At 39.5% G+C, this 26,604-nt stretch overlaps 2 protein-coding genes and 1 non-coding gene across 32 annotated transcripts in view; 1 reads left to right on the plus strand and 2 right to left on the minus strand.

The window, feature by feature from the left end:
* On the plus strand, nucleotides 1-22,489 carry CSTF2T (cleavage stimulation factor subunit 2 tau variant). Of its 3 annotated transcripts, none has more exons than XM_055561136.1 (3): nucleotides 2-1,679; nucleotides 21,390-21,504; nucleotides 21,894-22,489. In XM_055561136.1, exons 1-3 carry the CDS (start codon nucleotides 173-175, stop codon nucleotides 21,922-21,924), a joined length of 1,653 nt encoding a protein of 550 aa, XP_055417111.1. In that variant the 5' UTR covers nucleotides 2-172; the 3' UTR covers nucleotides 21,925-22,489. The 3 variants fall into 3 exon arrangements, with proteins under 3 accessions (XP_055417109.1, XP_055417111.1, XP_055417110.1); XM_055561135.1 differs by having other exon boundaries at nucleotides 22,379-22,440; XM_055561134.1 differs by lacking the exons at nucleotides 21,390-21,504; nucleotides 21,894-22,489 and having other exon boundaries at nucleotides 1-5,827.
* Nucleotides 1-26,604, minus strand: part of PRKG1 (protein kinase cGMP-dependent 1) — a 1,681,227-nt gene that overhangs the window by 608,566 nt on the left and 1,046,057 nt on the right. The gene's annotated exons all lie outside the window — the stretch shown is intronic.
* On the minus strand, nucleotides 5,050-5,121 carry TRNAC-ACA (transfer RNA cysteine (anticodon ACA)). The gene has a single exon. It is a non-coding gene; the product is annotated as a tRNA-Cys (tRNA).

Raw genomic sequence — 26,604 nt, forward strand, 5'->3', positions numbered from 1 at the left:
GTTTAGTTAGGAAAACATAGAGGCGCAGATGTTGCGGATTAGCGGAACGATTCAAACAGAGTAGAGAGGTTTCTACCCGGAACTTGAAAGTTGTTTCCGCTGCTCGGCGGAAGTGTGGGTTGGAAGAGGACGACTCGAAGAAGCCGCTCTCCGCTGTGTGGCGACCGGAATCATGTCGAGTTTGGCGGTGAGAGACCCGGCAATGGATCGGTCACTGCGTTCCGTGTTCGTGGGGAACATTCCGTATGAGGCGACTGAGGAGCAGTTAAAGGACATTTTCTCGGAGGTTGGTTCTGTTGTGAGTTTCCGGCTGGTATACGATAGAGAGACGGGCAAACCTAAGGGTTATGGCTTCTGCGAGTACCAAGACCAGGAGACCGCACTTAGTGCCATGCGGAACCTTAATGGGCGGGAGTTCAGCGGGAGAGCGCTTCGGGTGGACAATGCTGCCAGTGAAAAGAACAAGGAGGAGCTAAAGAGCCTAGGGCCTGCAGCGCCTATCATTGACTCACCCTACGGGGACCCTATCGATCCAGAAGATGCTCCTGAGTCGATTACCAGAGCAGTCGCTAGTCTTCCCCCGGAGCAAATGTTTGAGCTGATGAAGCAGATGAAACTCTGTGTCCAAAACAGCCACCAGGAAGCTCGAAATATGTTACTTCAAAACCCACAGCTGGCTTACGCGCTGTTGCAGGCACAAGTAGTGATGAGAATCATGGATCCAGAGATTGCTCTGAAAATTTTGCATCGCAAAATTCATGTCACACCACTCATCCCAGGGAAATCTCAATCCGTTTCTGGCCCTGGCCCTGGGCTCTGTCCTGGACCTAACGTTCTGCTAAACCAGCAGAACCCCCCGGCCCCTCAGCCTCAACATTTGGCCAGAAGACCTGTGAAAGACATCCCTCCTCTGATGCAGACCCCTATCCAAGGTGGAATTCCACCCCAAGGCCCAATGCCAGCCGCAGTTCCTGGCCCTGGCTCCTTAACTCCTGGCGGAACAATGCAGCCCCAAGTTGGAATGCCAGGGGTTGGTCCCGTGCCCTTAGAGCGGGGGCAGGTGCAGATATCTGATCCCAGAGCTCCTATGCCTCGTGGGCCTATGACTGCTGGTGGCCTGCCTCCTCGAGGACTGTTAGGGGATGCTCCAAATGACCCACGTGGAGGGACTTTGCTTTCAGTCACCGGAGAAGTGGAGCCCAGAGGCTATCTTGGCCCACCACATCAGGGTCCTCCAATGCACCATGCCGCTGGTCATGACAGCCGGGGCCCTTCCTCACATGAGATGAGGGGAGGGCCCTTAGCAGATCCTAGAATGCTCATGAGTGAGCCCAGAGGACCTATGATAGACCAAAGGGGGCTACCTATGGATGGCAGAGGCAGCAGAGACTCTCGAGGGATGGAGACTCGAGCCATGGAAACAGAGGTCTTGGAGACACGAGTGATGGAGAGAAGAGGAATGGAGACCTGTGCAATGGAAACCAGAGGAATGGAAGCGAGAGGCATGGATGCAAGAGGAATGGAGATGAGGGGCCCTGGCCCCAGTTCGAGAGGCCCTATGACTGGGGGAATTCAGGGTCCTGGTCCTATTAATATGGGGGCAGGTGGTCCTCAGGGACCCAGACAGGTTCCCAGCATTTCAGGGGTGGGAAACCCTGGACCTGGCATGCAGGGGGCAGGTATGCAAGGAGGTGGCATGCAGGGGGCGGGCATGCAAGGAGGTGGCATGCAGGGGGCGGGCATGCAAGGAGGTGGCATGCAGGGGGCGGGCATGCAAGGAGCTGGCATGCAGGGGGCGGGCATGCAAGGAGCTGGCATGCAGGGGGCGGGCATGCAAGGAGCTGGCATGCAGGGGGCGGGCATGCAAGGAGCTGGCAAGCAAGGTGGAGGCCAGCCTAGCAGTTTTAGTCCTGGGCAGAGCCAAGTAACCCCCCAGGATCAAGAAAAGGCAGCTTTGATCATGCAGGTTCTTCAGCTGACTGCAGATCAGATTGCCATGCTGCCTCCTGAGCAAAGGCAGAGTATCTTGATTTTAAAGGAACAAATCCAGAAATCTACTGGAACTTCTTGAAAGGTTTTAGAAAATATTTGGTGGTAGTCTTACAAAGGTTTTCTGTAGCATAGAGGATGGGTAGGTGCCAAAAGCTGACTTCTGAAACCCCACACTTGAATGATTAGAACCTAATCTCATTTCTTGTTGTCTTTTCCTTTACTTTTAATTGTGGGGTAGGGGGAGGGGGGAGTGGGTCTGTTTACTTTAATTCCCTGTAAATATACAAAAATAACAACATGATTATATACCAAATAAGATTACAAAGGTTATATAGTATTGTTAAATGTGTACAAGGTGTTAAGTCCATTTTAAAAATACTGAGTAAAACAATGTGAAAACTGCATAAAGACTAAAAGATGACCTGTTCAAATGGTAATATACTAAGATAGTTTAACATGTTTGGTTGCGTAAGAAAATAAAGATGTTTACCTCAGAATTACAAGATGTATTTTTTTGGTAAGCCATTTAAGATACAAAATCCTATTTCAGGGGCAATAGAATGCTGTATTGGTTTAAGCATTGTCTTACTGTAAATTTTGGAATTACTTCAGTATGTTAGAGCTAACCAAATAATTCTCAACTTGTGTTATTTGTCTCTTTTTTTTTTTCCTGAAGCTAAGGACACACCTTATTGGTGTGATGTTTTACTTATCCCACCCTTCCAGCAATATTTTGGCCTGGCCTTGAGCATGATTTTGCTAGGACAGTTCTAGGGTCAACTAAGTTACTTAAATCTGCTCTGATGAGACTGTATCTCAGTAATGTCCTATTTGTCAATAGTCTTGAATTAATTGAATCTAAATAATTCTCTCATGTTCTTCCCCAAAATCACTGTGTAGGGGTCTAGTTGATCTGGATGAATTATACACAGCATTGGACTTGTCTTAAATAATCAATTATTTTCTTAAATAGTGGAAGGCTTCATGCAGTAAAGCTCTCAAGTTTCCTAGAAACTCACTTCCATTACACAGGTGGTATCCATCTGGTCAACCAAAATCAGGAATTAAAAATTTTAGTCTCAGGAACATTTAAGCATTTAAAATGCCTTTTAGTTCTTATTTCAAAATTTGCTTATCTGTCACCATTTTATCGGAATAATTGACACCCAGGTTTAAAGGTATTCTTGTAGCCTGAAATATGCTCAATTGGTTATTACTTTCCTTTTACAAGCAATAAATAAAGCCATTTAATTCTAATATACATACCCATGAGACATTTAAAAATCAGTAGGAGGGAGGTGGGGCTTACCAGGTACCTTTAGAGCTACTGCCTGATTTATCTTTAAGCCTTTAGGATGTGGAGACAAACATTTGTATGATAGAATAAGTAGTAATTAACAGAAATAACCCAGATAACACCCAGAAACACCAAAGTAACCAGTTGATCTTGGAAGAAGAAAAGCCAATACAGAGGGAAATAATAATAATAATAATACAAAGTAAGCCTAGAAATATTTTCCCTTTGCAAGGTTTTTATACCTTAAATGGATAACTGATTCTTAAAGTTTTGCTCTCTACGATTTCCTGCTACCTGTTTTACAGTTTTATTGTTCATAGTGCTCATTTCCCCATGCTTTCTATATGTGTTGCCTTACTGGAGGGGATGAAACACTCCTTGACATCTGTAGTAGTTCTTGTTAATATGAACTCAGAGTTGGCTAGGTTACTTCAAAATTGTAGTTGCTGTATCCCAAAGCTTTCACTAAAAGACTTTTAACTGAAAACCATTAAATTTTAATGTTCTTTTTTGTAGTAAAACGTGCATTGTTTAATGCAGACTGAAAAGTAAAATTTAGGCTGAGTTTAGTATCTGATGTTTTTTTTAACAAAAGTTAATCTATTCAGAGTTCCATAGGGCCTTAATACTTTTTCTTTTCCTTTGCAAAAAGGCAAATCTAAAGAAATTACAGGAATGGATATAATTTTTTAACTGATTATTACACAAATACTTGTGTATTATATATCCAACCATGTTTTTTCTGTGGTAGGTATCAGTAGCACCATCCTGGATATTGAGACATTAGGCTTCCTGTTATTTTTATTCCCCACAGAGAACTCTGTATCCCAGTAATGCCTTATAGGTACTGTGACTTCATTACTGACAGCACTTGTTAAACTGTCATGCAATAATGACACCCCGCTCCAGTACCCTTGCCTGGAAAATCCCATGGACAGAGGATCCTGGTAGGCTATAGTCCATGGGTCGCAAAGAGTCGGACACAACTGAGCTACTTCACTTTTCCTTTCCCTGGTGGCTCAGATGGTAAAGAATCCACCTGCAATGAGGGAGACCCAACTTCAGCCCCTGGGTTGGGAAGATCCCCTGGAGAAGGGAACAGCTACCCATGCCAATATTCTTGCCTGGAGAATTCCATGGGCAGAGGAGCCTGGCAGGCCCCAGTCCATGGGGTCGCAGAATCGGACACGACTGAGTGACTTTCAGTATATTTTACTTTTACCCTCTACTCCCTACTCCCACTTTTAGTCGATAGGGAACTCTAAACATGGACTGTTTTACTCATTTCTATATTCACTATATATAGCAAAAATTGCACATGAGGAGGACAAAAATGTTATCAATTTTAGTGGAAAAAAATCCTATTAACACATAAATTTCCCCACAAATAATTTAAATTCAACACAGAGCAAATGAGCTCTAATAACTATTTGCATTAGAAAATAAATTAGAAATAGATAATACAAGCAATCACCTTTACTCTGCTAAGCTGAATAGAATAGATTTTTCTCTTCGTTTCCAATTCACTCATGGTTGGACCCAGTACTGATGGAGAATGAGAATATAAATCTACTACACTCAGAATCGTGTTTTAACCCTGGCATCCTGCATTTTCCTATGTATGAAAGTGAAAGTGAATTCGCTCAGTCGTGTCGGACTCTTTGCAACCCCATGGACTGTAGCCTACCACACTTCTCTGTCCATGGGATTTTCCAGGCAAGAGTACTGGATTGGGTTGCCATTTCCTTCCCCAGAGGATCTTCCCAACCCAGGGATCGAACCTGGGTCTCCCGCATTGTAGGCAGACGCTTTACCATCTGAGCCACCAGGGAAGTCTTCCTATGTATGGGCAGACTGCAAATAAAATCACAAATACACTCATAACAATAGTAGAGGTAGTGGGGTGGAACACAGGTTTGGAAATCCCACTTTATGGCTTATTCCGTTTGGACTGGGCATGTTTTTGGGAAATAAATGATCAGCCTTAATCGGTGCCTGCTCATTGTCCTTTCATATTATTGATTAATATCACAGTATGTTTTAATGTTTGCTGATATCCCAAGACTTCTTGTTTGGGACCATTTGATAAGATACAAACAAGATACCTGAATCTCAGGTAAAGGTAGGCTAATCCAAGTGAGATATGTATGACTTTTCAACTCTAATTCTCAGAATTCTAAAAGTAGAAAGCTTTTCTTTAAAAAAAAAAAAAGTCCTTAATACAATCACAGCTTGCAAAGCTGATTGCTTTTCCATGCAGTGCTGGGACATTAGCTAAGCACACAGAACCTTATTTCCTATGGTGTGTCAGGCCATTCTCTTAGGCCTGATGAGGTCTAAGGATATTATGTGCAACAACCTACTGTGGCAGAGAAACTGAATTATCAGTTACATCTCACAATCTTCTCACAAAAGAAACTGACAGCCTCTTGGTGCTTTACACTGCCAGGTAATCACCAGATCGATTTCTGATTGGAGCTTGCTTTTCTCAATCTTTTGTTGAAAATATAGTAAAAACCTAATTCATTTTAAGGAAGTGACTATATTTAAGCTAATATAACTAATGTTAGTACTATTGATAGTATTACTATTATAGGATATTGATATCTAGTATGCTAATATATTTCATATATATGTATACTTCAGATCTTAACTGAAACAGATTTTTTAATATTTTCATTTGCTTCTATGCACCTTAAAAGTTGTACTCCCCCAGTTGGAAGTTCAGTTTCACAGATAATTCATATTACAAATGACCTTTCTCATGAGATGTTAACAGACATATTTCTTCTTGATATTTTTGTACCACAGTATAGAGCTTATGCCAGTAAGGGACATGTAACAAAGTGATTTGGGGTAGCATTGTCAAAAATAACAAACCCAGTGCTTATTTGCTGTACGTAAAAATGCCAAAGTATGTACCTTGAAAAAGAACCTAGATGTTCTGGTTAATGACAACTCTTTATAATGAGGAGTTGATTTAGCTCCCAAAGGTAGGTAACTATCAAGAGTTAGAATAAAATATATAACATTTTAATCCATAATCGATTTTGTATGATTCAATATGTATAAATCTGCAGACATCTGAAATCCGTCTCATACGTGTCACAAAGTCTGGTCATTTAAAAAATCTTATCTGCTTGATTACTTATTTGTTGTCTTTCAAAAAAGTAGACTAGTTAATTTCTTGGGCATCAAGTAATAAAACCATCAGTTTCCCACAAGTTATTTTATTTAATTAGCTATTTTAATCAAAATTTGGTTTTACTATGTTACTAATATTTAATAATTCTATTGCAAAAAATCTGTAGGCCACTTCAGTGTACCTGCCAGCCTTTGATTTCTTTCCTACCTCAAATGGATTTGAAGGAATTTGTACCTATTTAGGAATTTACTTATGTATTTATCCCTGACCATTCCACAGAAAAAGATAACAACAATATCTCACTTCCCAGTTTATCTTAAAGGTTCACCTTAATAATACTCAAAACATGAGCCATATTAAAAATGTTATATTTAAATTAATGTGGTGGAAGGACCAATATGGGCTCCCTAGGTGGCTAAGAGGTAAAGAATTTGCCTGCCAATGCAGGAAATGCAGGTTCCGTCCCTGGGTTGAGAAGATCCCCCAGAAAAGGAAATGACAACCCACTCATATTCTTGCTGGGAAAATCAAGTGGACAGAGGAGCCTGGGGTGTACAGTCCATGAGGTCTCAAGAGCCAGACACAACTGAGTGAGCATGCACACATGCCCACAGGGACCTGCATGGGGCTTGCTTGGTGCACCAACCTTCATAAAGTCGTATTCTGCATCTCAAATGTACATGTAAAATAATATAGCAATAGAAATAAGAAGGACTAAAAAACCACAAACCTCGCTCTAAGAGGGTAAAAACAATCATCACCTATTAATAGAATATATTTGCTATCTTTAGGTAAACCTATAGTCAAAATTATTTCATTACTGTACACATATCAGACATCAATCAGAGAAAAAAATCCTCATCTATTTTAAGAAACAGAGAAATTACAGTATTAAAATCTCTAGAATCACTTATCTCCCCGCATCTCACCACCATTAATTTTGTCCAAGTTTTGTCCTGTAGAAACTAAATGTCTTTGGACTAGGGACCCCAAATCTGTGTCTTGTAGGTCAGTTGAGCCTGCAGATATGCTTTGTCTGACCAGTCAAGGTTCTCAAAAATTTTGAATTTGAGTGCATTTACATATATGTTCCTATTTGTCCACAAGCCCACCTTTCCCTGAATCCCTGGATCTTATGCTAGGTTATTCATACAATTACTTGCCATTCCTTGTAATGCTTTGAGTTTACAACTCCTGCTTTTACTCTGCTTTAAAACATAGCTATTAGATTTGATGGAAATATTTAATTTGTTATTTTTAGATACTACATATAAGCAAAATTATATTTGTCTTTGATTTATTTCATTTAGCATAATACCCTCTATATCCAACCATGTTGTCACAAATGGTAAGATTTCATTCTTTCTTTATGGCTGAGTAATATATTCCATTGTATGTATATATACATATGCCACATCTTTATCCATTCATCTATCCATGGACACTCAGGTTGCCTTTATATCTTGTCTACTGTAAACAGAAGAAATCTTGAAACCATAAAATCAACATGCTTATGTTTCAGTGAGAATGAACTGCCAACAGAATTCTGCTGCTAAATATTTTTCAAACTTCATCTATATATTCCTGTGTACCAAAACAAAAGGACCATTATCACCAAAGCAGCTAAAAGTAACTGCCCAGCTTTTGTTGATTTATTTTCAGTAGTTTTATTGAAAATGGCATATGCTCTGATTTGTGCCTTTAAATTCTGTCTTTGAACTCGATCATGACTGAAAGTGAAGGTGAAAGTCACTAGGTGTCTTTGAGACCCCATGGACTATACAGTCCCTGGAATTCTCCAAGCCAGAATACTAGAGTGGGTAGCCTTTCCCTTCATGATTAAGAGTACAAATTAAGCAAACCAACTTTTGTAAATTAAGCAAAATGCTTTTTTCCCTAAAGAAAAGTTTAAATTGTATTCAAGTAACTGAGCTCAAAACACTTCTAACAACCAACTTAAATTCCAATCAAGGCCTTTCAAGAAGTGACATCAAAGCATCATTGTGAGGCTGTGAAGATGACCTTGGAACAGTGAATTTATATCTCTCCTTTTCACATGTGTTCAGACAACTTGTATTCTAGTAATCTGGGGCTTTGTTTTCCTAGAGGGAAAAAAAATTTGCTTAATTAGAATGTTTTAGGAGATAATTTATAGACTCTTTGGTTGGTGGGATAAACAGGTTTAGCAATTACCCCCTAGTAAGTGCTTTTGCTGGGAGGTGCAAACTAGGCAAACCAGGGGCCTTAAACAAAAATATTCTTGATTTAAAATGGCCCAAAGCTGCCCTTCCTGAGGAATTAGAGCTGGATTATCCTGGGGAGAAAAGAGGCTTTTCTGCATCTCCTGTCCATTGTCCTTTTTACCCAGGATGATTCATAAAGAGGAGGAAGATGGATGAGTTGGCCACTGACCCAGCCAGGGCCAGCCAAGGCAGGATTGTGAAACTCATCTCCTGTGATCACTGTGGTGAATTTAGCAAATTACCAGGACTGAAAAATGTTTCAACAGTGGGTAGTTGTTTTTTTTTTTTTCCCCTCTAAGTCCCACCAGAAACACAGACCTACTCTACATGCAACTGGGAGGCTGCTACCCAAAGCAAGCAGGGCCCTTTCCAGCTCCTCTTCAGTTACTCTGTGAGTCTTTTGGGTCTTACCTGCCATACAACTAAAGGGTTTTTTTGTTTGTTTTAATAAGAAAAGGAAGAAAAATTCACTTACATTGATATAGACATGGAATATAATTGTTTAAAATATTTTTACTCTAATATCCCTTTTTTTATTTACACAGTGATCAAATACTTTGAAGTGATGAAAGGAACCTATAGTAATGGAATTTCAGGCATCAGCCACAAGACTGGGGGTAGGAGAGAGATCTGTTTTTGAGGAAGGAAGATAGTAGCAAGAGCCTCTCAAATGTTCCAGAACTAACACAGATGGCAGTTATAAGTTCTATGCCCTCTTTTGGAAGACAGAGTCATGGTTAATAAATTAAAAACTTCTATTAAGGAGCTAACTAATGCCAAGCACTTGACATACATCATCTCTAAGCTGACTAAATTCTGGAGGCAGTAGGGAGAAATACACTTAAAGAAGTGATCTGGTTTGCCCTGAGTCACACAGCCTGTAGGAGGTTGAAGCACCATTGAATCTAAGTCTGTCCAGCTCTCAAGTCTCTAAGTTTGTCCAGCTCTCCCTGTCACATCCTTTGGCATTAAGAAGGAGACAGTCAGAGGACAGAATAGTTTTCATACCAGGGATCGAATGTGAAGGGAACATCAAGCATCATTTCCACTAAGTAAGGAAGTTTATCAGTCTAGAAAAGGTGATTTTTAGGCAATAATGAAAGATTTATAAAATCAATCTTTTGTCCTTATTCTTCCAGGTACTAAACTGGGGCTTTGGTAGAATAGAGAGAAATAAAATACAAAGCTAAAATGAAAACATTTATATGGAATAACAATAGATCATTTATAAGAAATATATAAAAATATCTGCTGGATAGGTCTGGTCAATATCAAATTTAAACAGTACTGAGATTTATTCTTCCAGTCATCTCTTTTTAAAAAATGTTAATAATATACAGTTTACATGCCATAAACTTTACTCATTTAAAGCATTTCATGAAATATTTTTTTGGTATATGCATAGAGTTGTGCAACTTAAATTTAGAACATGTTCATCACCCCAAAAAGAAAACTTGAACTCACTAGCCTCACTTCTAATCCTCACTCATCTCCCTACTCAGCCCTAGGCAGCCACTGATCTGCTTTCTATCTTTAAAAAAAGTAGTCCTGCTATGAACATTTATTTGCAAATTATTGTGTGCCTATTTGCTTAATTTCCCTCGGGTATATACCTAGGGGTAGAATCACTCCATCATATGATAAGTCTTATGTTAAAGCTTATAGGAACTGTCAGACTGTTTTCCAAAGTGGTTATACTGCTTTATATCCCCACCAGCAACAAATGAGCATTCCATTTGTATAGCATTTCTATACATCTTTGTCAGCCCTTGTTAATTTATTTTTATTATAACCACAGGCTTCCCTGGTGGCTCAGATGGTAAAAAAAAAAATCTTCCTGCAGTGCAGGAGGCTTGAGTTCTATCCCTGGAAAAATCCCCTGGAGAAGGGAACAGCTACCCATTCTAGAATTCTTGCCTGGAGAATTCCATGGACAGAGGAGCCTGAAAGGCTACAGTCCATGAGTTCCCAAAGAGTTAGATGTGGCTGAATACCTAACACTTTTTTCTCAAACATGTATGAAGGGAAATCTCCTTATAGTTTTGATATGCATTTCCTTGATGGCTAACGATCAACATCTTTTCATCTGCCTGTTAGCTATTTGTAGATCTCTGGAGAAATGCCTGTTCCAGGTAATCTATTCACTATAAATAAAATGTATAAATAAAATAAAATGTTTTATGATTTTAGCATTTCTGTTTAATGCAAGGACTATCTCTAAAACAGGGGGGAAAAATAATTCTTTCATGATTGAAGAACTGACCTGAAATAGCGGGAGTCAAGTTGCAGTGGTAGAAGTGATGGTTTTCAGTTATATTCTTATACCATTTTGGAAAATGTAGGTAATGATTATCATGGCTTATATCTCTTGGTGGGGTTGAGGACACATGAGCCCCAAATATGTCACCTTGGCATACTGAATATGTTAAACTGAAGTTGAATGAAAAAAAAAATGGCAGAAGTAAGAAGGTCATCCTGACATCTCCCTTCTCCCCAGAAACAGGTCAAAAAATTCTCCTATGAGAGATGCCTCCCTATATCCTAAGAAAAGGGACATCCTTATTTCTAAAGACAAAGGGATGCTGAGATCAACAGACAGGCCTTGCTAATAAGTTCCCCCAGTTCGCACTTGACTTACGCTCTTCTGACCTACATACTTCTACTGTCCAATCTCCACCAAAACAAGCATGAAAATACTCAGGTTTCTTTATTTGGGTTTATCATTTCCTTACAAAGACTCTTGTGTCATGTAAAATGTATATTAAATAATTACAGTCATGTTTTTCTCCTGTTAATCTTTGTCAGTTTAATTTTCAGACCTAGCTGGCGTACATGCTAAGTCACTTTGGTCTTGTCCAACTCTTTCTGACTCTACGGACTGTAGCCCACCAGGCTCCTCTGTCCACAGGATTCTCCAGGCAAGAATACTGGAGTGGGTTGCTAAACCCTCCTCCAGGGGATCTTCCTGACCCAAAGATCCAACATGCATCTTTTGCATTGGCATCTTGCATTGGCAAGTGGGTTCTTTACCACTGGCGCCACCTGGGAAGCCCTCAGACTCAGTAAGGGACACTAAGAGGGCTGAGGGAAACATCTTCACCTCCAACTTGAAGATATTAGTTGACTTTGAAAGAACAGAGGGCACTCTTCCAGGAAGGCAATGCAATATTAGATAGCATGGTCTCTTCCTGTGTTTAAATACTGGTTCCAGCAATACTATCTATGTGACCCATTTCTTTTTCTCACTTTCTGTCTACTGAGTTACCTACTTTCTAGTGTGGTTGAGAAAATTGTCTGGTAGCACAATTTGTGCCATGCCTCTTCTTGGTATGTACTAGACATTGGCATTCAGTTCAGTCGCTCAGTCGTGTCCGACTCTTTGCGACCCCATGAATCGCAGCACGCCAGGCCTCCCTGTCCATCACCAACTCCCGGAGTTCACTCAGACTCATGTCCATCAAGTCAGTGATGCCATCCAGCCATCTCATCCTCTGTCGTCCCCTTCCTCTCCTGTCCCCAATCCCTCCCAGCATCAGAGTCTTTTCTAATGAGTCAACTCTTCGCATGAGGTGGCCAAAGTATTGGAGTTTCAGCTTTAGCATCAGTCTTTCCAGTGAACATGCAGAACTGATCTCCTTTAGAATGGACTGGTTGGATCTCCTTGCAGTCCAAGGGACTCTCAAGAGTCTTCTCCAACACGACAGTTCAAAAGCATCAATTCTTCAGTGCTCAGCTTTCTTCACAGTCCAACTCTCACATCCATACGTGACCACAGGAAAAACCATAGCCTTGACTAGACAGACCTTTGTTGGCAAAGTAATGTCTCTGCTTTTGAATATGCTATCTAGGTTGGTCATAACTTTCCTTCCAAGGAGAAAGTGTCTTTTTAATTTCATGGCTGCAGTCACCATCTGCAGTGATTTTGGAGCCCAGAAAAATAAAGTCTGACACTGTTTCCACTGTTTCCCCATCTATTTCCCATGAAGTGATGGGACCAGATGCCATGGTCTTCGTTTTCTGAATGTTGAGCTTTAAGCCAACTTTTTCACTCTCCACTTTCACTTTCATTAAGAGGCTTTTTAGTTCCTCTTCACTTTCTGCCATAAGGGTGGTGTCATCTGCATATCTGAGGTTATTGATATTTCTCCCGGCAATCTTGATTCCAGTTTGTGTTTCTTCCAGTCTAGTGTTTCTCATGATGTACTCTGCATATAAGTTAAATAATCAGGGTGACAATATACAGCCTTGACGAACTCCTTTTCCTATTTGGAACCAGTCTGTTGTTCCATGTCCAGTTCTAACTGTTGCTTCCTGACCTGCATACAGATTTCTCAAGAGGCAGGTCAGGTGGTCTGGTATTCCCATCTCTTTCAGATTTTTCCACAGTTTACTGTGATCCACACAGTCAAAGGCTTTAGCATAGTCAATAAAGCAGAAATATATGTTTTTTTGGAACTCTCTTGCTTTTTCCATGATGCAGCGCATCTCTGGTTCCTCTGCCTTTTCATTATCCCCAAACAAATAAAACTTGGGACACAGAACCATAAAGGCAACATGAAAACATGAGCAATCTCTGTTTATTGCTCTGTACACCCTGGAAAATAGAGAGAGAGAGAGAGAGAGAGAGAGAGGAATAGAGAATGGGAAGAATTAGCTCAGCTATGAGGACCCCCATCCATATCAGGAGAGAAAAGAAAGAACCCACAAGAAAAGTCTATTGCCAGAAAAGGAGGTATTTTAAACCACAGTGATCTGTTCTATGTTTTGGATGAAAAGATTGTAAGATCAGGGCAGGAAAAGGAAAATATCACCTCTCTCTTTACCACTTTCCTTATATTCCCTTATATAGTAAAGCTGTATTTTGTACAAGAAGAAATCTAATCCAACTTTACAATGGTGAAGGGAATCTTATGTTGAAAAACCCTCTAACAGCTGACAGTTTGACCCAAGAGGTTTCAAGCTCCTGAAATCTTGTTTTAGACAAACCAATAGAAATGGAATCACAGTTTTATCTAGTGTGAGCTTTTATGGCTTATATATTTCTGTTTCCTATAGTTTTATTCAGTACAATAGGGGATAGAGTTTAGAAACTCTGTTTCTCCTTATCGAAAGCAAACTTTAACAATGCAATAAAAAAGTTTGAGAAAACATTTACACTGTTTGTTATGGTATTATATTTAGAGTACACATATCTTAAATGTTTTACAAATGAAGTATTCATGTAAAACTTTGCCCTTTCCTTCAAGCTTTCAAAAATGATACACACTATGCTATATTTAAATGGTACACATTATGCTGTATTTACCTTGCAGCATACATGCACCAAGATATGATGATTTCATTAATCCTCATTTAGTATCCTGTGCTTTATACATATCTAGTATTCCTCAGACTGACTTAAGAAAATGACCCTACAGAATTACATGTACTGGAAAAAACTTTTACCAAATGCAACTAGCTTTAAACAAAAGAGTATTAACTTACACAAATTCTATACATATGCTTATTTTACCAAAAATTGGAAACTACAACAATACTGAATTACACTGAAGTTCAAAGTTACAGATTTTTTTTTGACCTCCTAATGAGTATCTTCTTTAACATTCACTTGGCATTAATTTAGCAAACACTTTTGGTTTCAATAAGCAAACATATGTCAAAGTATTCATCATGTTTTGAAATGCATTTCCTTATGACTACCATATTTCTTCTCAAGCGAAAGCGAAAGTCACTCAGTTGTGTCCGACTCTTTGTGACCCCATGGACTGTATAGTCCATGGAATTCTCTAGGCCAGAATACTGGAGTGGGTAGCCTTTCCCTTCTCCAGGGGATCTTCCCAACCCAGGGATTGAACCCAGGTCTCCCGCATTGCAGGCAGATTCTTTACCAGCTGAGCCAAAAGGGAAGCCCATTTCTTCTCAAAATTTTACTCAAAAAAGTAACAGCAAAATGGGTAAATTTCCAGTTTATTAACTTGTTGAAAGTGAAGTCACTCAGTCATGTCTGACTCTTTGCGATCCCATGGACTGTAGTCTACCAAGCTTCTCTGTCCATGGGATTTTCCAGGCAAGAGTACTGGAGTGGGTTGCCATTTCCTTCCCCAGACTTGTTACCATATCATTAAATCTAATATTCTGTATTGGTGGTTCAGATGGTAAAGCATCTGCCTACAATGCAGGAGGCCTGGGTTCAATCCCTGGGTAGGGAAGATCTCCTGGAGAAGGAAATGGCAACCCACTCCAGTACCCTTGCCTGGAAAATCCAATGGATGGAGAAGTCTGGTAGGCTACAGTCCATGGGGTCGCAAAGAGTTGGACACGACTGAGCGACTTCACTCATGCTTGCAATATGGCAGCCACTAGCTACATGTGGGTACTGAAAACTTAAATTGGATTCTCCAAGCAAGAATACTGGAGTGAGTTACCATGCCCTCCTCCAGGGGATCTTCCCAGCCTAGGAATCGAACCTGCATCTCTTTATATCTCCTGCACTGGCAGGTGGTCCTTTACCACTCGCACCACTTGAGAAGCCCAATGAGGCTGAGAAAGTACATTTTTAAATTATTCAAATTTAGTGAATTGAGTGGTTGCCACATGTGGATAATAGCTACATAGTGGATAATAGCTACATAGTGGATAGCACAAATATAGAGGACTATTTAAGTTATTTTAAGTTAAGTTAAAGTTATTTTACATTAAGTTATTTTATGGCTAAATATCATTGTGGGTAATGGTTCAAAAATCACAGATCAACTGCCTGGATAGTCCCATCACTAATTTTCAGAATTAACAGCATTATTAAAACTGTTCATCAGCAATTAGTGCTCATGCATTTAGATCAATAAATACACCACGACATGTGTAATATTCTCACACAATATGTAGTATTCAGAAGACAACAAATGAAAGTATCCTTAGCTCATTGTATTCACTTATTCTTTCAGTGAGTATCTAATGCTCCTCATGTATCAGGCAATGAGGAATCAAAACAGCAAAAAAAACAAAAAACAAAAAAAACCCACTGATCTCGTGGATTTTTACATTAATTCAGTGTCTATTTCATCCCAGGTACTTTGAGCATATGCTTTGCCCTGAAGGAGGTTAGTCTAGAGGGGAGAGCCCCCCAAATAGAGGGCAGTACAGAGCACTATAGCACTGCAATATGATAGCACAATTATAAGAATCTGAGTCCATAAGTATTCAGGGAAATTTTCTTGCAACAGAACTAAGTTTTGAAGACTGAGAGGAGTTAGTGAGAAGCCATTCTGAGCAGAGGATTTCTCTGAGCCAAGGAGCTACAATGAACTCGCCTGCGGCTATCAGAGAACTTTAGAGCTTGTTTCGATGAGGGGCGGCGGGGTGTGCAGAAGCAGAGGAGAGAAGGCAAGGTTCTAGAACCCTGTGCCTTTAGAGATAGCCTACAGAGTTTGATCTTTGGACTGAAAGATATATGGAGAAACTCAAGGATTTGGGGAAAGAAAAGTTCAGATTGACATTTGAGGAAGATCTCTCTGAACAAGATCAATTATGAAAAAAAAATCAAAGGAATCTGAATGGAAAATGCTCTGTGGCCCAAAGTAATCTGCTAGCAAGCTCTTCAAGGGATATTTTTTTTACAAAATGGCTTCGTTTTATGAGAGTAAGACATTTAACAAAGCTAGCCATCAAGAACTCAGTCAAAAGCTACTAAGAAAAAAACAAACAAAAAAAAAATAAAGAGAAAACACTGATGTATAGAACAGTCTTATGGACTCTGTGGGAGAGGGAGAGGGTGGGAAGATTTGGGAGAATGGCATTGAAACATGTAAAATATCATGTATGAAATGAGAAAACAAATAGGTTGCTTCTTAGGCACTATGCTTGTAAAACATCCTTTTGTGGAGACTGCTGGCTTGTAGCTGCACATAAAATATTGTTATTTATTTAACAATATAAATTTTATATGGATTTTCAGCAGATATACAGTAATAAGAGAAAAAAGACAGTTGCAGGAATAAAAAAAAATAAGCAATAGCTGAAAGTGAAAGAGGAATAAGATCTAAATGTCAGAAACTTTATCTTTCACCATTGTGGCCTCATATGTAGAGTAAACCTAACATAGTGCTATGTCTTCAATAAATATTTATGAATATTCATTTTGTAGATGTTGTTCAGTTACTAAGTCATGTCAGACTCTTTGCAAATGCATGGACTGCACCACTCCAGGCTCCTCTGTCCTTCACTAACTCCCAGAGTTTGTGCATTGGTGATGCTATCTAACCATCTCATCATCTGTTGCCCCCTGCCCCTGTTGCCTTCATAAATATCAGTAAATGAATGCATCATAAAATTCATATAGAAGAGTTAGGAGATCAGTAATTCACCACAGTAGTCCCATGAATAATATGAGTACATCATATCCCAAGGCAATGACTGAGGCCTCTTCTGCTTGTGTAAAACATGGAGCCACTGTGTCAGACCTGACCTTACCACACACAGATTTATCAGTCTTTTATGAAGCTTCAGGGATCTCGTGTCTTTATCTTGAACCAGCTGCTTCCAAACAAGACATTTATCTAGGGCACAACTTCTTTTTCAGTGAACGTGAAATAAAGGAAAACAGTGAACCTCTTTATATGAAAAGTCACCTCTTCTATAAAACAATGCAATCTAAGTAACTAACCTCATCCTTCAGAGCAAAGATAAGCAATTTGATATCTGATTCTATTTAGAGAAGTGATTTTCACATCAGATGCCTATCAGAATCTCCTGGAAATTCTGAAAAACAGGATTCCTGGTCCCCAATCCTAGAGGTTCAGATTCAAGTAAATCTAGGGTGGTGGCTACATAGTCAGGTCACTGAAGATGGCTGTTCTCTTTGCTCTCTGTACATCCTCTGCTGGATCAGTGCCTGCTTCACCTACACCCGACTCACAGGAGTGACCTTCCTATATGCTTGCCCCAGACCTCAGCTAGTGATTGTTCTTATCAAAGGGGGCAGTGAGGACTGCATCCCTCTGCTAGTTTTCCTGGTAACCTATGATCCAACCTGACATCCATTCCGCTACAACAGGTAATCTCCCCTTCCCACTGGGGGCAAAACCTGTCATCATATCCTCCCTGCCGTCCACCATACATAGTGGGGTGTTGCTCCAGGACCTTGCTTCAGACGTGTAAGTTCCCCGATCCATTAAACCACTGACGTCTTTGTCACTGACTGGGGTTCCTTCTTCTGTCTTGAAGCTGGACAAGCACAGGCCTCACAGGCCTGGGGGGTGCAACCCAACAGTGTTGATGGTGGTGGTGGTGACAGGTGCTAAAGATTTACTCTTTTTAAAAATCCCAATCCCGATGATATTTAGACATTACAATTATGTGAATGTCCAAATGTATTCTTGTCCCTCACAGGGAATGCACAATTTGCATATAAAGCTACTTGCTGTGGTCAGAAGCTTTCCAGACTCTCCGTATCCAAGGCTTCCTTTACCATGTTGAGATTGCCTGTGAAGCTGTTGCATAGGTGCTGCCCTTTATATTTGTTAATGATTGTTTTTAATCTAAGCTTCGAGAGCCTGCTGAGAAAGCAAGACCTCTTTCTCCCTGAATCCACTCAGCTCTTCATTTTCTAACTAATGTCTTAATCAGACTGTTATGGCTAGATGTGCCAACAGTGAGAACAAAAGAGCTCTCCTTGATCTTTAATCCCTAGCTTCTTTCTCCTTTACTCAGCTCATGGGAAAAACAAAATATACATAGTTAAGTTGCTATGCATCAAGATGTGAAAAAAGAAAAAAAAAAATTCTTAGGTTGACCATGAAACAGAAATACGGGATCTTCTGTGTCCCTTTCTCACCTAAGATTCTGCCCAATATCTCTCCTTCCATTTGGCAACTCGGGACTTTATTATTACAGATGCATAGGACTTCTCCAGTGGTCCTGCTCCCAATGCAGGGGGCCTGGGTTTCACTCGTATCAGGAAACTAGACCCCACATGCCTCAGTGCAGAGTTTACATGCTGCAACTAAATCCTGTGTGCATGACCAGGATTACTTAATTAATCAACAAATTAATTACAACCAAATTAATTAATTAAAATAATAAAAATAAAGATGCACTGAACATGTACCCAGATATCAAGGTTATTTTTCCAGGCTATCCCCCAAAGCCAGTGCCTCTCTGAGCAGAAACAGATGATGAAATCCTGGTTTCAACCCCAGTGACTGGCATTGCCTTTGGACACTGTGGTGACTGAGTTGAATGAAAGCCAGGGTGTGAACTACTGGAAGCTGAGAGAAGTGTAGTTACTGCCATATGAGTCTACATCGCTGCGTCCTCTGTTACTGGTGAAAGTATTCCTTAAGGTGCCAAATTCTCAAAGTTCTGTTATGGTGGATTTGTATAAGAAAGTTCATAACAATCTAGCAACCAATGGTTTCATGGTGGTATGTTCATTCAGTGGCTTACTAGACAGCAAAAGAAATGAGAGAATATAACCATATGCAACAATATGCATTCCAGGAACATGACATTGATCCAAAGAAGACAGGCATAAAAATCTCACCCTGTATAATTCTATTTCAAAAATAGGACAAAATGATAAACAATAAGGCCGTACTGTTTAGCACAAGGAACAACAATGTATTGAATATCCTGTAATAAAGCATAATGAAAAAAATGTGGAAAAAGAATATGTGTATGTATATATATACATATATGTATATTATACAAAACTGAATCACTTTGCTGTACAGAAGAAACTAACACAACCCTGTAAGTTACCTGTACATCAATAAGAAAATAAAACAACACAGAACAAAGTAATTCACAGAAAAAGAAGTCATGATAGAGGCTACTTCTGAGAATAAGGAAAAGATAATTATGGGGAGAAGGCACACAGAAGGCTTTGAGGGTTTAAAACAGTGAGAGTTACACAGGTGTGTTCACGTCAATTCAGTTCAGTTTCTCAGTTGTGTCCGACTCTTTGTGACCCCATGGACTGCAGCACGCCAGGCCTCCCTGTCCATCACCAATTCCAGGAGCTTACTCAAACTCATGTCTATTGAGTCAGTGATGCCATCCAACCATCTCATCCTCTGTCATCCCCTTCTCCTCCCGCCTTCAATCTTTCCCAGCATCAGGGTCTTTTCCAATGAGTCAGTTCTTCTCATCAGATGGCCAAAGTACTGGAGTTTCAGCTTCAGCATCGGTCCTTCCAATGAATATTCAGGACTGATTTCCTTTAGGATGGACTGCTTGGATCTCCTTGCAGTCCAAGAGACTCTCAAGAGTCTTCTCCAACACCACAGTTTAAAATCATCAATTCTTTAGTGCTCAGTTTTCTTTATAGTCCAACTCTCACATCGTACATGACTACTGGAAAAACCATAGCTTTGACTAGACGAACCTTTGTTGGCAAAGTAATGTCTCTGCTTTTTAATATGCTGTCTAGGTTGGTCATTGGAGAAGGCAATGGCACCCCACTCCAGTACTCTTGCCTGGCAAATCCCATGGACAGAGGAGCCTGGTGGGCTGCAGTCCATGGGGTTGCTATGAGTCAGACACAACTGAGTGACTTCACTTTCACTTTTCACTGTCATGCATTGGAGAAGGAAATGGCAACCCACTCCAGTGTTCTTGCCTGGAGAATCCCAGGGACGGGGGAGCCTGGTGGGCTGCTGTCTATGGGGTCGCAAAGAGTCAGACACAACTGAAGCGACTTAGCAGCAGCAGCAGCAGCAGCAGCAGCAGGTTGGTCATAGCTTTTCTTCCAAGCAGTAAGTGTCTTTTAATTTCATGGCTGCAGTCAGCATCTCCAGTGATTTTGGAGCCCAAGAGTATCATGTCTCTCACTGTTTCCATTCTTTCCCCATCTATTTGCCATGAAGTGATGAGACTGGATGCCATGATCTTAGTTTTCTGAATGTTGAGTTTTAAGCCAACTTTTTCACTTTCCTCTTTCACTTTCATCAAGAGGATCTTTAGTTCTTCGCCTTCTGCCATAAGGTTGGAATCATCTGCATGTCTGAGATTATTGATATTTCTCCCAGAAGTCTTAATTCCAGCTTGTGCTTCTTTCAGCCCGGGATTTCACACGATGTACTCTGTATATAAGTTAAATAAGCAGGGTGACAATATACAGCCTTGATGTACTCCTTTCCCGATCTGGAACCAGTGTGTTGTTTCATGTCCAGTTCTAACAGTTGCTTCTTGACCTGCATACAGATTTCTCAGGAAGCAGATCACGTGGTCTGGTATTCCCATCTCTTTAAGAATTTTCCACAGTCTGCTGTGATCCACACAGTCAAAGGCTTTGGCGTAGTAAATAAACCACAAGTAAATGTTTTTCTGGAACTCTCTTGCTTTTCTGATGACCTAGTGTGTTCACTTGGTGACATTTAATTAAGCTACACTCAGGATTTGTGTGCTTTTTAACATGCTATATTTTAATAAAAACTTTAACATTGGTTGGAAGCTCATCTATTTCAGGATGATCATTTAATTACATTAGCCTTGAATCAAAGCCAGGAGATAAGAAAAAGAAAATAGACAACTTAGATTAACCAGATACCTGCTATGTGTTAGTACTTTAAAATAGATGTTGTCACACATATCCCCTCTGTCAGCAGTTTCTGGCTCATTTGTGATCACAGGAAACAGCATTAAAATGTCAGGCAGAAAAAAACTTAAAAAGGCTACTTAAAACTGTTAACTCATCACATTTCTGTTTTGGCAGATGACACCTTTATAGAGGGAAATGGCAGTAGAGTTCTTCAGAATGAGAGTCCCATCGACAGGTTCCTCGCTTCCTTTGCTTCTCCTGTCTGCTTTTGGGAACACTCTATGCTCAGGTAAGTAGTAGAGAGAAAATGTTGAATTGAAATAGAATTTTTATCTTTTAGTTCATTAGTAACTTTTTGCAACTTTGAGTAACATGGAATGGCTTAAATGGGGCTCTACAGTGCCTTAAACTTACACACAGAGCTGTTTGGTTTCTCTGGTCTGAACCAGTGCTTTCCAACAGAACTTTCCACAACAATGGAAATGTTCCTCTATGATGATTATGGCATCCACTAGCCACTGGGCTTCAACTGTGCTAGTAGGACTGGGGAATACAGTTTTCCTTTAACATAACTCTAATTAATTTAAATATATATTCAAATAGCCATGTGTACCCAGCTGCCTATGGCCCATGCACGTTTTGATGGCCATCTGATCCCACATTCTCTCATACTATAAGGTCTACGATGCTTTCTGAAATGATGAAGTGATGTTGAAATGACTGGAGCCAAATGAGGGTCAATTGGAAAGATCTGAAAGAAGACAAAGAAGCTAATTGAGTTTATTGGCTTGCACGGTGATGGGAAGGAAATGGGTTTCTTTGGAAAACTGGTTAAAAACTCAGAATCTTAAAAATTTTAGAAGTTAATGGGTCATCAGGAAAAACAACTTTAAAAAATTGAAATGTATCCTGTTTAAAACAAGACAACAGGCCCCACATACATCCATTTATGTTAAGCCATGTCAACAAACCGAGAGAGTTTCAGTTCTCCCAGAAATGGACTCTTAAACCAGCTAATTAGGAATCAAGTAAGGCAATCTGCCTGATTCCTGACATCCTCTAAAGGAGAGTAATGTTGCAATAACCAATTTTTTTTTTTTTTTTTGCTTTTCTTTCTTTGTATAACTTCCCTTCTGCCTATAAACGTCTTCCATTCTATACAGCTCCTTGGAGCTCCTTTCTATCTGTTCAATGGGATGCTGTCTTGTCTGAATCGATTTTGCTTAAATAAACTTTAAGAAAAATTAATATGCCTCAGTTTATCTTTTGACAGTTCAAATTAGCAAATTTTAGATATGTGTATAAAGGAAACAGAAAATGAGGGCTAAAGCAATAGAGCAGGAAACCAGAAAACCTTTGACTAGGATTGGAATTAAGTGGAACCTTGTGTGCCCCGCCACCCCCAGGTATCAACTCAAAAGTCCCTCCATGTCTCCTGCCGCTAGTTTACAGAAAAGCTGGTCTCCCAGGTCTCCCTGAATCACAAAAGAGCAGGCCCAAGCAGCTAATGATTAGGACAATAGAGTCACAGACTCAGTATCTGATATACATTCCTGAGTTTTTTTAAAAGATTTGTAACTGCCATCAGAGGGAAAATGTTAACTGCATGATGACCAGACTGCAGCCATGACATAAACTGCTCCATCTTGAGCAATACTGAGCTTATGGCTAGCACAGTTCCAAGATCTGGCTTTAAGAGAATGAGATTAACACTACTGCTCATAATAATCTATATCATTGTGGGCATCAAAATAATTATAGCTTGTTCTGCCCATATATGTAAATGGGCAACTGTAATGGTCACAAAATAGATACTACAGACCCATGCTGACATCTTCTGCTCTAAGAAGATGGCACCCTACGTTAGCATGAAGATGGAGAAGACTCTTGAGAGTCCCTTGGACAGCAAGGAGATCAAGCCAGTCAATCCTAAAGGAAATCAACCCTGAATATTCACTGGAAGGACTGATGCTAAAGCTGAAACACCAATATTTTGGCCAACTTTGCCTACTTGCTGGTTCCATCTATAGATCAAAGAAATAGAAACGAAGAATACATAATTAACCAGGTGACCAGATCTCTTCCTTAGCTTCCCCTTCAGTAATCTCATAAACCAACTGTGTGAACAAGAGAGTATCTAAAGAAAAATCACAGAGTTGACAAGCTTGTGCACAAGTCTGTGCCCAGTGGGAGATGACTTTAATCTCCTATATCAATGATAAACCAAGATTGCATCCCTGTTTCCCCTTAAAAATCTTTCATGGCCCACAGAATCTTTGGAGGTAGGTTTGGGGGGGGATGCTGAATCCACTATCTCTTCAAATTACTGACATTCTAATTAAAATCACCTTTTCCTCCTATCAACATTTGTGAGTACTGATTTTACAGTGAGCAGTGGGCCTGATTTGATAACAGGATTTGGTAAGTTACTGGCATCAACATGCTGGTTATCCTTTGCTTTCAGCTTAGTATAAACTTTTGAGTAAGTCACTGTAATGTCCTGGCCTGGAGACTGTGGCATACACAGGGGCAGTTCAGAAGATCAGATACACCAGGAGATCACTTTTTCTTATTTTTAAGACCAGACAGTGTTTGACTTTTTCCCTTGATGGATTACATCTTGACCTGAGAAAAATTGAAATTTTGCTTCATTTTATTTGTTGTTTGTAGGAATTAGTCTTTCTCAACAAGGTCAGCAAGACATGACTCCATAACTCATATTTTACTCATAGCTGTGCTGCCCGGATACCTATCGTGAAGTACACCAACTCACAAGTGTTTTCTGGTCACCTCCCAAATAATATAGAACAGGGTGGACTTAATAGAACACTGAACTTTTAAACCACATTTATGATTTCTGGGACAGTGCTATGATTCACATGCCATCTAACAGTAATATTGATATCCCAACTATGTCTGAAGGATTATGGCTAAAAGTGACCTAAAGAATATCTTGTAATTTTTTTTCTTCACTGAAAATTACTCTGTTTTCTTCTCATGAAGTAGAAATAGCTAGTCTCTTCATGATAAGACACTTAAGAAACATTTGCTTCACTCATACAAAAATTGAAATAAGCTGAAAGTCAACTGTGGATTAAATATCCTGCCTCTTCAATTCTAAGATCTCAAGGGAACCTTTTAAATCCACATATTACTATTTATGCATTAGGTTATATCTGAAGATCAACATGAAAAAGAAACTTGCCAGCTTCCAAGTAGAGAAGCCAGTTTTAACAGAACTACTATTACCCAAACTAGGTTAATTATATTTTGACTCTGCTAGAATGTAACTGGTTTATCCACACTGTCTCTTCAGTTTAATTACTTATATTGGTAGTAGTACATTTAGTTAAATTTCAACATACACTTGGATCCTAAATAACTTTTTAAATGTCTTTAAGAAGATTACCAGTCCATTCTAAAGGAGATCAGCCCTGGGATTTCTTTGGAAGGAATGATGCTAAAGCTGAAACTCCAGTACTTTGGCCAACTCATGCGAAGAGTTGACTCATTGGAAAAGACTCTGATGCTGGGAGGGATTGGGGGCAGGAGGAGAAGGGGATGCGAGAGGATGAGATGGCTGGATGGCATCACTGACTTGATGGACGTGAGTCTGAGTGAACTCCGGGAGTTGGTGATGGACAGGGAGGCCTGGCGTGCTGTGATTCATGGGGTCGCAAAGAGTCTGACATGACTGAGAGACTGAACTGAACTGAACTGAAGAAGATTACTAGGCTTAGTAGTGTTGAGATGTAAACTTATTCCTTATTCAAAAGACTGCTTGTAACTCACAAGGCAGTGGAATTAAAGGCAGGAGAAACTATCAAATTTCTTAGAAGGTATCATCAAAGTTAAAAGAGGTAAGTACACTGACTTACACATCCTGATTGACCCTCAGTAAGATGCCAACCATCTGTCGAACACTTCCATCTCATGTGTAAGAAAGGCTATTAAAATTCTAGCATAGCATTATTTAAGAGAAAAAAATGACATTAAAAATTAAATTAAGAAAATAAAGCAGTCTCCTGGTATTCTTTATGTCTCACTACAATTAAGTCAACTCTTTAAGCACAAAAAGATCAATAGCACAGTCTAAATTATAAAGATCAGCATACTATAAGGATGCTACGAATAGTTGCTTCTGGCCTCAGACATATTAAAATCAATCAGTAGTCTTCCAACATTAAAAAAAATCTTCTATTTTGATCATGACAATACAGATGAACATGATTTGCAACTGGATAAATATATGTGAATTTCTACTTCTAATGGGCCACGTGTACTAGAAAACTACATCAACACATGCACACTTTTAACAAAAACAGCGAGATCACAAGATGAGAAAAGAAATCAAAAGAGTGCAAAAACAGAATTGTAAGTCACATCAAATTATTCCTTAGATTTAAACACACCAAGAGCTTTCAATAGTATTCAGTGTAAAATAAAAAGACTTAACAGTGGTCATCCTTTATGATCTTGCCCGTCCAGAAATTCCTTACCACAACCACCACATCCATCTCTCTGACTTTATCTCTAACCAATCTCCTCTTTGTTCTTTAAATAGATCCCATCTCAGGAATTTGCAACATTCATCTATTCACCCAGATACCCACCTAAGAATTCCCTTATTTTCACTGACTGACTGATGATAAAAGACCATCTTATAATATCAGCCTTTTCTAACCACTCTTTATAAAATATTATCATTTTTATCTTCATTTAGCTTTATTGAAAATATTAAAAATAAATATATATATTTTAATAGCACATTTTACCACCTTTGATGTTTAGTTTTTAACTTGTTGATATTCCAACAAATGTGGGCAAGGGTAATACCTCAAGTTGTGAGCTAAGTGGACTACAGACTCTTGCCTGGCATCAGGCAAGTTCTCAATACATGTTTATTAAACAAAAGAATGAATACAGTTAGAGTTGTAAACTTGAAATGGTCTTGGAATTGTTCTGTTTTCTGTAATACAAGAACCAATACAAGTCTTGGCTTTTAATGGCATTGTGGTGGTGAGAGACAAACCTTGGGTCTATGTTAGGAGGGAAGTTGCAACGGAAATCCTTGCATAAATCTTATACCTACTAAGATCACACCTCAGTGTAAAGGTAAGGCAGAGAAATCTACTAGCCTGAGAAGGGGGTTAGCAAAATAACTGACTAATTTGATCTTGACTCAGGATATGGAATAAAGAAAGAAGAGAAAACTTTCCTAAGAATCTATAAATAAGAACTGACCTCTAACTGTACCGTTTTTTAGTGTTTACTACCTGTGTGATGCAGAAGAATTAAATTTAAGATACCTCAGGTTAGTAGTGGCCTGAGTTATACATACAAATTCTCTCTTTACAAAGGCATGTAAAATTCAAGCCATTGTGATTTC

The sequence above is a fragment of the Bubalus kerabau genome, chromosome 22 (genome assembly GCF_029407905.1).
Source record: "Bubalus kerabau isolate K-KA32 ecotype Philippines breed swamp buffalo chromosome 22, PCC_UOA_SB_1v2, whole genome shotgun sequence".
Classification (NCBI taxonomy): Eukaryota; Metazoa; Chordata; class Mammalia; order Artiodactyla; family Bovidae; genus Bubalus; species Bubalus kerabau.